General features: G+C 31.8%; 1 protein-coding gene across 1 annotated transcript in view; it reads right to left on the bottom strand.

Annotated features, from left to right (window-relative positions):
• Positions 1-18,128, bottom strand: part of Eys (eyes shut homolog) — a 1,581,889-nt gene that overhangs the window by 1,392,529 nt on the left and 171,232 nt on the right. Inside the window, 1 exon segment of the mRNA XM_071613805.1 lies at positions 9,959-10,215. Coding sequence (XP_071469906.1) covers positions 9,959-10,215 — 257 coding nt within the window.

Raw genomic sequence — 18,128 nt, 5'->3', positions numbered from 1 at the left:
AGTATAATTTTCTTGGAAATGACATAAATAAATAAATAAATAAATAAGCAAGCAGCTGCCTATTAAGTAGTTTCCAAAAAGTAGTAATGCTTTTGAAATGAAATTTTTACCATATGTGCTCATATTCTATTAAAATTTTAAAATTGATAAGTTAATCCATATTGATTAGCATCATCAAATGCTATAGAATAAGATCCCATCTATACTTCTGTAAAAATATCCTAACAGACATATCTAGCTTTAATGCTGATATAACTCCATTTACCTCTCAGTTGGTGCTTAATTATGGCAAGTACAATACAACTACACAATTCCAAAGGTATAATTATTCTCTATGACCTTATTATATTTGATACCTTTTATCAAGCTAAGTAAACACATGCACATAAGCATAAGTAGGTTGTGGATAGATGAATGCACACAATTTTATTACAGCATATTTAAAAATGCCTAATTACAAACTTTTTATGAAGCAATAAGCTTTGACTACTTTGTTGCTCATCATAACACATCTGATTAATTTGTATTTCTTAGTATACTTCTCCTATAGTAAGAGGTATTTTGTTCTTCTTCAAAACAACAGAGTGAAATATCTTAAAAAACAGTGGAATAAATCTGACACAACTTTCCTAGGTACATATATGAATATACCACAGTTAATCTCAACATATGTACATCCACAGGAATGGGATCCTAATTAGCATAAGACATACTCCATGTTTGTATAAATATGTCAAAATAGACTCTACTGTCATACATAACTAAAAAGAACAAATAAAAATGAAAAATAAACTTTCCTACAAAATATATTTATCTATTGTAGGTATTCACTGTTTCTTTTTTAGTGATAAGTGAATTTGAATAACTTCTGCTACATCTTCTGATGTGACATATATTGCTATTGTCAGCCTGTTCACTGTGCCCCCCACCCCCCCTAAAGTTCTCACGAACACTAATATGCTAAGTTGAAAGAAAATAGTTTCAAATTCTGGAAACTCCAATATTAATTTATAAAAAAAGAAATCTAATTATAGATTTTAAAGTTATTGTGGATTTTTGATATCTTTTCCAAAATTACAAAATAAATGTAAAATATTAAAATAATAATTTGTCCTGAGGATAGCATTTAATGTCTATGTAATATTCTGTTACATTTTGTGGCATGATTCTGATATTATACTCTGTAATTGCATTTTGCTGTTATGGTAGTAACAGCCCATTTTACTCAATTTTATATAATATTTAAATTAAAAAATGAGTAGTTTCTAATTAATGAGACCAGACCAAGATTAATTTTATGTTGTAGTCATACCAACAGAAGACACAAAAGTGACATTATTTTATGAGAAATACAAGAGACACATATTTTCCTGTCTTGCATTTTTGGCTACTGTTTTTTACTGCATTTTATATTTAGTCAGCATTTTTGAAGCTTGTACAGATTATAAGTCTCTTAAGAAGTGCCCTGATAGCAATAAAAGCCATGCTATCTTCTATTCATAAAAAAAGTCATTTTGGCAAAGTATTTTTTCTTTAGGAGGTTTTGAAATCTTGTTAATATAATGTAAAAGCAGAATTTCTGAAAAAATAGAAAACTATAAAAATTTAAGAAATTGTGCAGTGCCCACAATTACTAAAGTTATAAAATGATAGAAAATTCCCTAAATATACAAAATCAGAATATTATTGGCATATCACATAGAGTTATAAATGTAGAGGATACTCAGGAGCTGACTGAAAGAGAAAGAGATTTGACAACTACATTAATTCAACTATACTGGTATGTAAAAATCAAGAGGAAATATTCCCCTGGTATTGCTGGAACTTACATATCTTACTCTATTCTGGATGTTGATCAAATTAGTTACTTTGGCTTCCACCTACTTGTCAAGGTTGCCTGGGCTAACAATTAAATTTTTCCAGAATAAGAAGACTTTCAGATGGCAATAGGGAAATTTTGACCTGCCTCAAGTAATTTCCCCAATGATCTCCACACTGTGTGTTTTTTAGATGATAAACTCAGAAAGTAAGTTAAGCTTTGCAGCAAGTAAATTAATTCCCACTTAAAAATGTCATTCTTGTACTTGTTTATTTCGGTCACAATTCTCATTATTTTCAGTTATTACTCAGTGGTTTAATAATTAAACTTATTGTACATTATCTGAAACACACGTTCAAATTAACAATTTAATCTTGAATAGTACTTCAATTTTTGCCAAATATAGACATCTCTCACCCAGCTAGTTTCCATGTATACCAAAATGGTAGAACTATATGTTTATGTTTATTCATAGAAATTAATATAATAACAAGCGCACAGAAATATGTACATATTCACATACAATATAAATTAGAAGTACTAATTATTTTTTAAATGATTTCCTAATAGTTTTTCTAAAATTTTGACTTAAATTTCTGCTGTTATTTAGCATTAACTCAAAGCTCTTTTGCATTAAATTTAATTTTAAATATTATCAGATATATTCATAAAAAATAAACATACTTCCCATGAAATAATAATTTCTGGGTATTTTTTGTCTCATGTTATTTTTGCTTTTATGTTTTATCCAGAGTTTTAGTTCACCTATATTTATGTAATTAATTTTATATTTGGATTTAAATATGTCCAAAAAATTTCCATTTCTTTCATCATTTCTATATTATATTTCCATTTGTTAAAATGTTTTTTGGATTATTTTCTCATTGCACTCTCCCACTTCCTTTTAATTATATTTACACACCCTGTTACAACTTTGTATTTTGGCTAGGGACTGCAGCATTCATTATTAGCTTACAATATTTTAACATAAATTGTTACTTGAAGTACATGCCACACAATGCAAGGGTTTTAAATATTAAATATATTTAACCTTCTTCAAACATATGTTAGTATTTTTATGTTATTCTCTATATATTTTAAACTACCCAAGACATTGATATTATCATGTTGTAGAGCCAATATTTCCATTAACCCACATAATGAACTCTCATTGTGATTGTTTCCTAACTACATCTCCAAATTCCCAAGTATCGTCTTTTACCATCTTTATGATAATCTCCATACAGCATCTAATTTGGGGGAGGGAAGTCATACCACGGAATGAACTCAGGGCACTTGACCACTGAGTCACATCCCCAGTCCTATTTTGTATTTTATTTAGAGACAGGGTCTCACTGAGTTGCTTAACACCCTGCTTTTGCTGAGGCTGGCTTTGAACTTGCAGTCCTCCTGTCTCAGTGTCCCAAGCCACTGGGATTACAGGCATGCACCACCATACCTGGCTAGCATGTAATTTAAAATTTATTTGTATTGTATATATTTAAGGTGTATATAAGGATTGTTAGTATTTTAACTGAAGCATAAAACACACAAATATATATATATATATATATATATATATATATATATATATATATATATATTAATGGGTTATTAAGTGAGGTTTTGATAAATGTATACATATTGTAATGTTTAAATAAATTTATACATATTTATCTATTCCCTTATATATTTATGGTGAAAATTCTTTCTTCTAGCTTTTTGAAATGTATAGTATGTTACTGTTACCTACAGTAACCAACTGTGCAATGGCACACCTGAACTTCTCAATTCTATGTAACTGTAATTCAGTACATATTGATCAATGTTTTCTCATTCTTCCTCTCCTATGCTCCCTACCTCTGGTAAGTACTATTGTACTCTAAACTTCTATGGGATCATTTTTTTTAGATTCCTCAGAACAGTGAGATCAAATATCCTTTTAAGAAGTTTGCTTTGATGTTTCCCATTTTTTGTAAATATCTTTTATTTATCTTTTATGCTTAAAAGATATTTTATAGTGCAGGTGGCAAAGATTTTATCCCATTCTGTGGCTCTCTCTTCACATTCTTGATAGTTTAGAAGCTTTTTAGTTATATACCACCCCATTTGTTGATTCTTGATTTCAGTTATTGCATTTTAGGATTCTTGTTTAGAAAGTCTGTTCCTAAGCCAACATGATGTAGATTAGGGCCTACTTTTTGTCTATTAGGTGTGGGAGTCTCTGGTTGACTAACTTGGTCCTTGATCCACTTTGAGTTGAATTTTGTGTAGGGTGAGAGACAGAGGTTTAATTTTGTTTTGCTTCATATGGAATTCCAGTTTTCCTAGCATTATTTGTCTCCAGGATATATAAAGAACATAGAAAACATAACACCAGAAAACATAACTCAATAAATAAATGGGCAAAGGAACAGAACAGACACTTCACAGAAGAATTAAAATCTGTCAGCAAATATATGAAAAAATGTTCAACATTTCTAGTGGTTAGAGAAATGAAAAATTAAACTACACTGGGAGTTTATCTCACTCTAGTCAGAATGACAATTATCAAGAATACAAGTAACAATAAATGTTGCTGAAGATGTGGGGGGAAAGGTACACTCATAAATTGCTGGTGGGACTTCAGATTGATGCAACCACTCTGGGAAAGCAGTATGGAGATTTTTCAAAAAATGTGGAATAGAACAACCATTTGACCCAGTTATTCCATTCCTTGGCATATACCCAAAGGACTTAAAATCAGCATACTATAGTGATGATGTCACATCAATGTTTATACAGTTCAATTCACAATAGCTTACCTATGGAATCAGAATAGGTACCCTTCAACAGATGAATACATAAAGAAAATACGGTACATATACACAGTAGAATATTACTCAACTATAAAGAGAAAAGAAATTATGGTATTTTTCAGTAAATGGATGGAGTTGGAGAATATCATGCTAAGAGAAATAAGCCAATCCTCAAAAAAAAAAAAAGGATGAATGTTCTTTTTGAAATGTGAATGTTAACTCATAATAAGGGGTGGGGGTGGTAAGAATAGAAATTCTTTGGATTAGACAAAGGAGAATGAATGGAAGGAAGGGAGAATGGGAATAGGAAAGAGAGTAGAATGAATCAGCCAGTACATTCCTGTGTTCCTATGTTCATATATGACCAATGTAATTCCACGTCATATACCAGAAGAATAGGAAGTTGTCTTACATGCATGTATAACATGTCAAAGTACATTATACTGTCATGTATAACTAAAAATAATAAATAAAGAATGAAATTAAATAAAATAATACTTTATAGTGAGAGACCAATAATTTATTTAAATTAATGAACGAACTATACATAATAGTAAGTGTCTTAATAGCTATTTAACAATGTATGCCATTAGTGATCACATATATAGGCACATACATCCTACATATACATTTTTATTTATCTGTCTGTCTGGAAGTATGTCTGTCTCTTTGATGTTACTAGTCCTATAATACCTTTGACCTATCATTCACTGATTCCTATATTTTCTAAAAGATATAAAGGTACAAAATATTTAGCAAAAAATCTTAGACAAGTGAAATACCAAATATTTTTCATAATTTATGTTGTAACTTGAAAAATTCATTCCAGATACTAATTATAAGATTCCCTTATATATAAGTTTTCATGTGTTGAAGCTCATGTAAACTGACTATATTCTGAGGAGGTAAATATTGAACATATCAAACATTAAACATTTAAGGTCATTACTACTATATAAATTTCATTTTATTTACCAATTAATAGATTTATTTCTATTAACAGTATACTGCTCTATTAAGTTTGTATTTGAGGGACTGCTGAAATCAAGGAGTGATGATAGGAATCATACTTAACTCTCACTCTTATGCCTGGACTTGGGTCTATTGAAGCCTAAACAAACCAAATAGGAAAGAGGGTTGACAGAAACATGTGTGAAAGGCAATATTAAAGAAAAGGCTATGGGGAAAGAACTGTTTTTTTTCACACTAGGAAATTGTTATGTGCCTTTTGTGAGTTTAAATAATTAAACTTCATCTAAGAAAACAAAATTAAACAGAAATTGTGACTTCATTGAATGTAGGGTGTGTTATTATGATTGGATGGCAAATATTTAGCTATAGCACAACACATTGGTCTTTCAGATTCTGATTTAATTGTAAATGGTAGTTTCTTAACCTCATTAAGATGCAAAATTTATACAAAGGATTGCCTGCATAATTATCAAATATTTTACTATATGTTTTATTTCAGGAAGTAAAAGGTTATGTGCAGGAATTTAATTGTGATCTGGCAATAAAAAATATTCAACAGTGATTCTAATTGTACTCACATATGGGATTTTCTCCACAAGAACTAGATTTCTAAAGGTCAAGCATTTATACTACAGTGTTATAAAATAACCATCTTGTAATATGGAGAATACACAGTTTTTCATCAGAAGTAGTCCTAATTAACTTCCTAAGGGAAATGACCAAATATATTCATCTTACACATGGAATATCAATATTGATATATTTATTCTAAGAGCATTTTTATACTGTAAAATATTTCAAAGCAAATAATTGCAAAAATTTGCATATCATCCACTCTGCACCCAAACAGCTACAGGTGACCTGGTCTTGGGTCCTGTTTCAGTTAGACAAGGCTAGAAAATGCCTCACATTATTTTTCAGTTTTACCAATATATGGGTTAGCATCCCATTTCTCCTTTGTATAAATATCTCACATTACTATTAGGAAATACTGAAAGGATTTGAGCTTCCTCAGGGAAATCCAGTGTATTTACATAAGATGATAACATTAGTAGAACATAGGTTCTTGTAACTGCTCAAGTTTTTCTATACTTTTATATTCTTGGAATTTTCCACTGAAGTTAATAAGATGATCAAACCCAAATCTCAAAAATCATACAAATACACCAACACAACACTATCAAATCCCACAACTACATTTTAATAATATAGTAAGCAGCATGAGACCAAATAAGTTAAATATCTGGAGTCCAAAATTTCTCATGTTTTTAAAGAAAGAATTAGTACAACTTGTTAGTTGTCATATCTACAATTTATTCATTTTATTTTAAAACTTCAGAAAAATGAGCACTTTTCATATCTTTGTATAAAGCCTGTATGAGTTGGTAAAACTAAAAACAAGGCTTCTAAAAAACACACATGAAAGACGAATATCACTTGTGTAGATATATGAAAAGGCTTGAAAAATTATAAAAGTAAATTTTATTTGTATTTCATGGGTCAATATAATTATTTTCTATTCTTATTTGAAATATTTTAAATTGTAAAGGTTAAGATATCATTTATTACCTTCTTAATGCCAAGCAAATATCATGTGTAATCATAATATGATCTAAATTCCACTGAATCCATGAGTAAGACAAGGATGTTCATTAACACTAATTATGTTCCTTCATCCAATAACTGGTCACATTCCAACAAACAGCTACGTAAAACCAACTGTTTTAGTTAGCTTTTTCCGATGGTGTGATTAAAGCACCCAACCAGAACAACTCTAAAGGAGGTTTATTCAGGGCTCATGATTTCAGAGGTCATAGTCCAGAGAAGGATGGCTCTATTCCTTGGGGCTAGAGGTGAAGCTGAACATCAGTGCTGAAGAATGTGGTAGAAGGATGGGGCTTACAGGATCAATAGGATATGAAGAGTGCTCATTTTTCTGAAGTTTTAAAATAAAATGAGACATCTCAATAGTTTGAAAAGATGCAAAAATTCCTTAGGTTTTACTAAAACTTAGCACTAGTTTCTTGTTTATGAATACTTTGCATTTTGCAGGGAATTTTAAGATACAGTTTCATTCCATTTGCCCTTCAAAGTTCAGCTCAAATATTACATTCTCTGATCCCACAGGCAAAATTATTGAACATCTATCAAGACAGATTCTTGACTGAATTTTTACAAGTAGTTTCTACATCTTTTGAATTAAAAATCAGGACCCACTAACCCTTAGAAATATACATTTTTTTACAACTTATCATGATATTTTTAACATTGATAAAACTATATTATCCATGTATTTAAGATTTGTAGATATGACAACTAACAAGTTGTACTAATTCTTTCTTTAAAACTCTTTTTAAAATGTTAACAAATTCATGTAGGAAATAAATGAGTTCCTATACAGAGGGAGAGAGACAGATTGGAGGAAGTGAAAGGCAGAGCAGGAAACAATCAAGGAAAAGAGTAAAGGCGGGGAGAATACAATGGAGATGAAGCCAGGTGGAAGACAACAGGTGGAGGAAAATAATTGTATGAAGAGAGAGAAAATTGATGGATTAGGAGGCATCAGAAGGGAGAGACTAGGAAGAGAGGATGAGGGGCACCAAACTGCCCCCAAAATATTCTGCTTTTCCCCTCTCCCTGGGAAAATTTAGAGACATCAGCTCCTTCACATCTCTGTGTGAACACTTTAGAAGTCAGACTAAATATTTTGAATTTAAGGGAAACCACAGGATTTTTTACAACTCAGTGAGAAAAGATAGATCTTGCTGTTAATATGACCTCATGAGGCTTATACTGGATTTTATTTAAATAATAAAGAAAAATATCATATATTTAATAACAAGTCAGAAATGTGGGTCATGCCAATCATACACTATACAGTATGGTATTGCGTGTGTGCATATGTATGTATGTATAGTAGAACTATAAGAATAGAATATGACAAATAAATATTAATGATCATACAATGTACTCTTAAGAGAGTAAATGATAAATCATTCATTGATTATGTGTGTACAAATACAAACATATATGTACATGCTAAGAGATCATACATAGAATATCAGATGATATCTCTTAGTAATAATAAGGAATAGTTCTACTAGTTCTTTCTTATATTTCATATGCATTTGTAGATTAACTTTAGATGTTTATAATTTAGGAAAGATAGTTAAGGTTTTAAAAACATATATATATATATATATATATATATATATATATATATATATACACACACACATACACACACAAATACACAAATATATTATGTTTTCAAATGTAGGCAACTATCTTTAATAATGTTAGTACATTTATGCCATTTTATTTTTACTTACAGTTTTTTTGGTGTATGGAGCAATGGGATCAATTTTTAGAAAAATTACCTGAATTTGTGCACTCAAATGTGTTTCCAGCTTCAGAGAAGTTAATCTGAATAGCCATACATTTATTCCCGTGGTATCACTATTTTCATTTTTGGAATGTAATATTTTAAGATTGTCTCCAATGACTCCAAAACCTGCAGCATATTACTTTAAATATCAAATAGGAAAATACATTTTCCAGTTTTTGATGGAATCCAAATAACTTTTAGAATTTGGTTTGTTTAATAAAGTGAAATAATATTTTATTATTATATTATTAATTTACTGAAAGATAGATATGGCTTAAAAGTGACATTATTTTCTTCCTGCTTAGCCTCTGTATGATTTTTATAAACAAAATAATAAAAAGTTTTTAAGTTATTTTAAACTATCATTTCAATGTAACAATTGCTGGAAAAGAATCATTTCATTTTAAGAATAAAATCTCTAGTTATATAAATGAGAGTCTGATTTTATTATACTAAAAGCTACCTTAGTACCACATAGCCACTGTGAATCTTGTCCTTTGTTGTACAAATGATGTAATATGTGTGTGATTTTATTTTATTTTTATCTAATTAATTTCAGGTCATAAAAATGACCTTGCCAATTCTGAAATAACATTTTTATTCTTAAAGTAAGAAAAAAAAATTGGCACTCACTGTGCTGATGCCGGCAAAATGGAAGATGAAATGCAGTTCTGAACATGTTCAGGCAAAGTTATTAGAAGATTGTGGCTGCCAGTTTTGCTCTTTGGACTTTTGGCATATGCCATTATAATCTCAATGTTTTAAGCTGCCCTTCTTAGCCAAATTTGCATGAGTAAGGATATGTAGTCAGTAATGAAATTGCCCAAAGAACAACTCTCTTATTCGAGTGAAAGCATTTTTACATTGCCAAATGAGAAATCAGACTACAATATTATCAATCATTAGATGCAGTTAAGATACTTCGAATAAACATATTAACAAAATTATCCACTAAAGACTTTTTTCTCAGGAAATACTTGCCTATATATCCAGGAATATACTTGCAGAAGAAATACCAAGTCAAGCGAATATTTGTTGCTCCATTTTTGCAGTGTGCAGATTTACAATTCTCAGTTTGTCTTTCACAGATGTTTCTTTCATATCTTTGTAGATAGCTACAGTTACAGTTGTGCAGATAGGCCATGCAGAGGGCATGCAAAGATGTACTATGATTTCCTGTGCAATTTTCAACATTGATAATAGAGAATCTGCCAAGGTAACCCAAAGAACAGCTACATCTGAAACATAAAAAGTTGAAATCTCAGTTAGTCATGAACTCCATTTTAATATGTTTAATAAGTTGCATATTTATTTTAAATTGATAGAAATAATTATTTAATAAAAGTGGATTTGGGATGAGCTTTCATAATATTCTGATAGAAAGTGTCCATTCTTGGCAAAGTATAATTTTGTTTACTGTGAAAAATTAAAAGTGGAAAGAACTTTGGTGCTAAATAGGTCTAGACTTAAATGCACGTTCTGCCACTTTATTTGTATTTGAGCTAGTATAATATGAACTCTATTGATGCTAAGTGACAGTATATATGTGTGTGTCTAAAATAGATCATTCAAACTCAATCTGTCACTCAATGTAATTATTCATCTAAAATATAGCAAAAGGTCAATGTCAGGTATTCTTTATATTTTTTATTAGACCATTATACTTACACATAGTAGTTGGGTCCATTTTGACAAAGTCATATGTATGTTAGATTTGACTACATTTAAGTCCCTGTTCCATCCCTTTTTTCTTCCTCCCTCACCCTTTTCTCCTTCCTATGCTCTATTGTTTTCCTCTCACTCTTTCATTTAGTTTATGTGCTTTTTACATATATAAAAGGTTAAATTCTCTGTGGTATATTTATACATGCACAGAGTACGATTTTGATAAATTAATTCTCTAGTCCTTCCCCTTTCCTGTCCCTCTTCCTACACTCTTGATTATCTTTTCCTACTCCATATTTCTTCCCTAAATCTCTTTTTTCCCTATATTCTTGTGATATCCAATTATCTCCCACTTTTTTTCTTCATATTTTGCTCTTCCATCTATAAATGAGACACAAATTCAACCCTGGATTTTTTTAATCTGGCTTATTTCACTTAGTGTGATTCTCCATATGATTATTTCTAAAGGCGGTATTATTTTGGATTTTAAAATATCTCTACCCTTGAAGACAATTCATGGATTCATTATTATATTTTATTAAATACAGTTTTTAAGGTATGTTTAAATTGGCTTTACTATAATAGCATGCATACAAATTAATTTTGCAGTGATTTTAATTTCTCCAAAATATTTTGTTAGTGTTTTTAATGTAATTTTCTCTAATTGAATATTATGGTAAAATTATTGAAGTGGCATCCCCGCCCCTGCTTTCTCCACTTGTTAGAGTCTGTAAACAAGTCAGGATGGCGCCTGGAAAATGTTAGAGTCTATAAACAAGTCTGGATGGCGCCTGGCAAAATGCCAGAGGGAGAGGTTTGTGAAGTAATGCCAGCGAGCCATTAAGTGTGGAGATTCCTTATTGGTTGACTGATGTATCTAGTTTATGCTAATTAAGATAAGCTGTGTGGAATGTCTAAATATAGCTCCGGTCCTACAATAAATGGCTCCTACTCCTGCTGTATCAACGTACACAAGTTGTTCGTCACCCCCCCCCCCCGGTTATTTTGCCCAGCCAGCCGGACTGCGGCATCCACTGAAAAGTCTTAACTGGGCCTCTCCAGAAACCTTCACCCAGACTGATTTTAGGACTGTCAGCAAAAGAGTTCAATGTAGATAAATTTCCTATGTTCATGTCACCCTGTTTACTTGGCCACTAGCTGAGAAGATACCAGCACTCCAGGTGCTGGACACCCCCTTACTAGTTTTTCACAAACATATCTAGTATAGTACTTTGAAGAAATGTGCAAACAAGGCCTCTGACCTTGAGCTGGGCTTCACAGAGATGGCTACACTTTTAAGATAAGAGAAGTTACCAACTGGGCTCTGTGGTAACAGCTGGCAGGGGGAGAATAGAAAAGGGAGAAGAAGCTCTCCCCTTCTCAGGTGTTGTCCTTGAAGGGTTAACATACCCAGAATAGTGAAAGAAAAATCTACTTTTATGTTAACTTTTGCAGACTGTGAACTTCTGAGCCCCTCCCCTTACATTCTGGGTATAAAACTCTGAAACTACCTGAACTCGGGGTTCAGGGGATTAATTGATTACAGCAAAAGCTGTGCCCTCTGAACCTGGCTGCAGCCAAATAAAACTGTTTCCTACTATCTTCAGTGCCTTGCCTCATTTGCCCCTACAACACTATGAACAAAGTACTAATCTTTTTCTTGAGATAGGCAAGGTAAATCATTGGATCTTTCTCTCTCTCTCTCTCTCTCTCTCTCTCTCTCTCTCACACACACACACACACACACACACACACACACAACTTTTCAGTACTCCATTTATGTATTCAACCATTATACATTGAACACATTTTTTGCATCCTCGGTCTTGGTAATACCTTAAATGATATAGATTATAAGATGAAATTATATAGATAATTATATAGATTCTAATATAATTACACATTTTAGAATATGCTAATGTGCATCTTTTTTTAAAAAAAATATGCATATATAAATTGAAAAAGAAAGTAGTAAGATAAAAAGAAAAACCCTAAACCATTGTGATAATCTTAAGTCCAAAGTAACATTGTGAATTTTAAGCATCCTTTATCAAGTATTCAGAGAGCACTTAAGATAATCATATAGACATGTCAATGAGTGGAGATGAACAATGTCAAATCACTTTGCTTGTTATTAGTAATGGAAATTAACCTAATGAACCTAAGTCATTACACTTAGAATAAATCTATATGATGGTGTTTGGAGCTAACCAAAATGTTAAAGGTCAATTATTTCAAGTCTTTCTTCTTGTAGTTTGAAAAAAACTTAGCCATTTAATGCAAGTTTCCAAAGATCACTGAAACTGCTAATGATTGTAGTACAGTAGTAGTTGCTTTGATGTATTCAAAGCCCTGGCCTTGAAAAGAGAAACTTGATTCTAATTTATTTACAATTTATTTGGTAAATAAGTTTCTGAGTGATCTATTTTTCTCATTTGCAGAATTTTCAATTGTACTTTCATTTCACAGAAGAGGAGTGAATGTATATATTCCTGGACAAGCATCCTTTTTGCTTCCTTTCTCAAATGTCCTTATGAGGGAGTTGCCAAAAGTGAGCAAAGTTGAGCCAGTTGAGCCAGTTGCCCCTGGCTCACACCTGTAATATCAGTGGCTCAGGAGGCTGAAGCAGGAGAATAGTGAGTTCAAAGCCACCAAAAAGGAGATGCTAAGCAACTCAGTGAGACCCCGTCTCTAAATAAAATACAAAACAGGGCTGGGGATGTGGCTCAGTGGTTAAGTGCCTCTGAGTTCAATTGAAAGAAAGAAAGAAAGAAAGAAAGAAAGAAAGAAAGAAAGAAAGAAAGAAAGAAAGAAAGAAAGAAAGAAAGGAGGGAGGGAGGGAGGGAGGGAGGGAGGGAGGGAGGGAGGGAGATTTATTTCCTTTAACATCCCTTCCAATGTAGGTCTGTTGTTAGCCTCCTTTTACCCTGTCTCATTTGCCCTTTGACCATGTTATCATGCAATAAGACCCTCACCAGATGTGAGTTTCAATCTTATACTTCCCAGCCTCCAGAACTATCAGCCAAATAAACTTATATTGTTAATAATTTGTCCAGTCTGTGGCATTCTATGATAGAAGCAGAAAGCAGATAATTGACTAAATTCCTCCTACATTTATCTCCATTAACATATCAGTGAGACAAAAATAACAGGTGAGAATTTAACAAATTGATTCTACATTTTACATGGAAAGCTAAATTTAATCAGTAAATTTAAGGAGAATATTTTTGAAAATTGTCATATGGAGGTACTAGACTAATTAGATACTACAACTGAAAACACAGAATAATTAAAGTAGATGTTCTTTGTTATCTATCAGTTGCTAATACTTAAACATCTAAAACCTACACTACCTGAAGAATATTCAAATCATTTCTGAACATTTTGGATGAGTCTCAAAAATGTACTTACAAGAAATTTGGGTACACAAACACAAATTAGTTGATCCCATTTCTGCTTTAAAAATGTGATTTTGTTACAGTGGATTGGAGGCTGGGTGAGTAATAGTAAAATCAATAAAATGTTACAATGCAAGAAATAGTGCAATAGTTCAGAAAGAAATGATTATGGTAAGAAGCATGGAACTTTGTGTACATGATGAAAAATCATCTCAGGATTCATTTTAAAAATAGGATCTACAGTTTTTACTAATGGATTAATTTTGTGGAAGAGAGGCACATTTGTAAGTTCTTCATTTAAGACCATGCAGTTAGGGACAGTGACAATCTTTAGTAAGAAGGAAATTTAGCAGAAGAAATATTGCTTAGAAACAAGAAATTTATGGTTGCTCATAACAAATTTGGGAAATCACATACACACATAACTTAAAGGTCATTTGGGTATATATGCAAGTACTGTACCAGGAAAATAGGCCCAAAATACAGATGAAAATTTAGGATCAAACAGATGGTAATTGGCTTAATTCTTGTATTTCAATATTGCAATGTTTATTAATTTTCATTTTATTTAAATTTAAGATATTCAAGAGAATGCTTTCTTCTCATGTACTTAGTTTTTAATTTGATGATTTATAACCAAAAACCTAATTATTTCCAATTTTTTAATTTTTAAAATTTTGTTTTTAACAAAGTAGTCAAATTTGGGAAATCTTCAATGAATATTTATATAACTTTGTGTATTACTTTCTCATTAGCATTAATATTTCCATATCTACCAATCTACTGACCTACCTATATACATACTTACCTATTCAAATATAATTATTTATATACTTCCTGCTTATGAACACTTTTTTTTAAAAAAAAAATGTCATACCTGGGTAAAATTTAATGCTCTGAAACTTGCTCTTTTCATTTAATGTTATGTCTTGGGTATTACTCCAAATTATCATATTTTATTTTCAAAGGTTATACATATTCTTTTATATGAGTATATACCCTCTGAAGATCCTCTGGTTATTCTGAAGTTTTATTTATTCCAACAACAATTACATAGCTGTGGAAGGCTTTGAACAAATATACCAAAGATATAATAATATCACTATATAATAGATTATTATATAATATAAAATATATTGTGATATATAATATAGTATGATATATATATAATATTAAAAGGGAAAATCTCTTGTAGAATTATTCTTAAGAAAGTTCTGCAAAAGTTTGTCTGAGGTTTTAATTTTAATACTTCATAAGAACTAAAAGGATTGTAGCAAGTTACATTTTCATTTCTTATTTTAACAATGCAGAGTATATCAAACCTTGAAAAGCTCTGGATATCACAAAACGTTTTGCTTTTCTACAAATTTGACTCTTTTTAAAATGTGGCTTTATATGTTTAAATTATGGCTTGCCACAATCCACTTTTTATAAAGTTATTGTTTTTTTAGCTATTTGCTTAATAACTGACTAGTTTCAGCACTTTTCTGCAAATTTTTTTTTTATTTTAATATTGATTTTGTAAGTAGTTTAAAAAGAAATTTGATATTGGTGCTTTATTCTGCTTTATACACACCAATCTCCCATCACCTCACACACATTGTGGCACATGCCTGTAATGCCAGCGGCTCAGGATGCTGATACAGGAGAATGGATAGTTCAAAGCCAGCCTCAACATAAGTGAGGCACTCAACAACTCAGTGAGACCTGTCTTTAAATGAAATACAAAATAGGACTGGGATGTGGCTCAGTGGTTGAATGTCCCTGAGTTCAATCTTCTTATACCAAAAAAAAAAAAAATATATATATATATATATATATATATATATATATCATTCTCACATTCTCCAAATTTCCCAATACGTTTCATTCTCCCAATAAGATTAGGTTGTTTTTAAACCAATATACATTTTATATGACTGCAACTGTATTAGCATTATTCACAGATTAAACAGGTAGTATAAATATTTTTTTCTAAACAACTTTTTGTTTTCCCTGCAGTTAATAGTCACCTCATGTTTTATAGTTTTAACTCATGATTTCAAGTGCCTCAGTAATTATCCCCTGATGTTCATTAACATGTAAAATGTATTGAACTGTCTCTTGGTCTCATTTTGTTGTTGTTGTTGTAGTTCTGTTTCCCTGTTGGAAGTGGTGACTGAATTATGGGTCCTGCTCTGTCCAGTGATAGAGGTGATGCTTCTCTAGAGAACTCTTGGTGCAAAGGTGCCCATCGAGATTGCTATAGAGACGCACAGTTTAGTAGGAGGTTCTGTGCCAGCCATAGTGCTATTCAGTTCTTGTCCTTGAGGTTCAGAGGCCAGCTGCTGGGGATAGAAAGTTATGAGCACAAGCTCATAATCATAATTTGTTAATACTCATGACCTTGGTTGTGTTTGTTTTGAAGAAACTTTCTCACCATAAATCCTTCTGATGTTTAAACCTATAAAATAAACATGTCAAACTTGGTCAGCAAGTTCCCCCATCATTTGTTGGCTGAACCTCCAGGTTCCGGCTTTTTTTCTATTTGATTGTTTGTTTGTCTTTTCTCAATTCACTCACTGCACAGTTTAGCCACCTGAGTAAACAGCCATGTGGGTCCTAGCATTTCCCCATGAAGATTTCCTGGGTGGGTAGATCAGCAGGATGACTGCAATATCTTCTGGGTTATCTCTTCATTCTCAAAGTGAAAAATTTTAATAAATTGCAAGTAATATTTTCCATTGGACAATTTAATTGCAACATTGGGAGAGACAATTTTTTTTTTTTTTTAACATCTCTCCGTCACCAGAATCTATAGTTCTTCCCTAGGGTTAGTCAGTAACAGTGTAGGATTGCCCTGGCCCCACAAATATATATTTTTTAGCATAGAGAAAATGTCTTTATTCTCCTTGTTTTCTGGGTAGCTTTTTACTCATTATATATATATATATATATCCCTAGAATGTGTATATTTTTGTGGGGTGGTCTAGTGTATTTTTGTGTAGCTGGCTGTTGGCATGGGATGAAGGAGGGATTCCAGAAATCTGTTTGCAACTAAATCTTTTTTTTTAATTTTTTTTAGAGTTATTCTATCCCCATAATTAAAAATGTCTAGTGAGTCCAATTCCTCTGTCTTTCAAGTGTTCAGCTTTCTTACCAGTTTCCCCTCAGCCACTAATTTACTTTATTGTCTCGTATTTCTTAGTCACACTTATTTGCCTGTTCTCCAGTATCCCAAATTCCGATGAGACAGCACTTTTTGTTTTCTTTATCAATTTATTTTAAGTTTATTTATTTGTTCTAATTTGTTACACATGACAGCAAAATGCATTTCAATTCATAGTACACATGTAGAGCACAATTTTTCATGTCTCTAGTTGTTCACAAAGTAGAGTCACACCATCTGTGTCTTCATACATTTACTTAGAATTATGATATTTTCCCCTCCCTTCCTTTGCCCCATCTAAAGTTCTTCCATTCCTCCCATGTTCTCTGCCCCGCTATCCCCATTATAGATCAGTATCCACATATCAGATAAAGCATTTGGCATTTGTTTTGGGGGGATTGGATTACTTCACTTAGCATAATATTCTCCAGCTCCATCCATTTAGCTGCAAATGCCATGATTTTATTCTCTCTCTCTATTTCTTTTTGGATATTCTTCAGTTGTAGGTGGACACAATATCCTTTCTCCAATGCATGTTTTTGGTGCCTTTGTTTAATGTAAGATAACTGTCTCTATGGGGGTTTGTCTGTTTCCTCTATTCTGTACCATTGGTCAACAAGTCTATTTTGGTGCCAATGCCTTGTCGTTTTTGTTACAATTGCTCTGCAGTATAGTTTAAAGTCTGGTTTAGTGATGCCAACTGCTTCACTCTTCTTGCTAAGGATTGCTTTGGCTATTCTGAGTCTTATTTTTCCAGAAAAAATTCATGATTCCTTTGTCTATTTCTATGATGAATGTCTTTGGGATTTTGGTTCGAATTGCATTAAATCTGTATAGTGCTTTTGATAGTATGGTCATTTTGACAATGTTAATTCTGCCTATCCAAGTGCCGCAGTCTGGCTGCAGCAAAATAACTGGGAGGGTGACAAGCAACTTGTGT

This window comes from Marmota flaviventris, chromosome 6, assembly GCF_047511675.1.
Source record: "Marmota flaviventris isolate mMarFla1 chromosome 6, mMarFla1.hap1, whole genome shotgun sequence".
In the NCBI taxonomy this organism is placed as follows: domain Eukaryota; kingdom Metazoa; phylum Chordata; class Mammalia; order Rodentia; family Sciuridae; genus Marmota; species Marmota flaviventris.
This window is presented reverse-complemented; position numbering and strand designations above follow the sequence as displayed.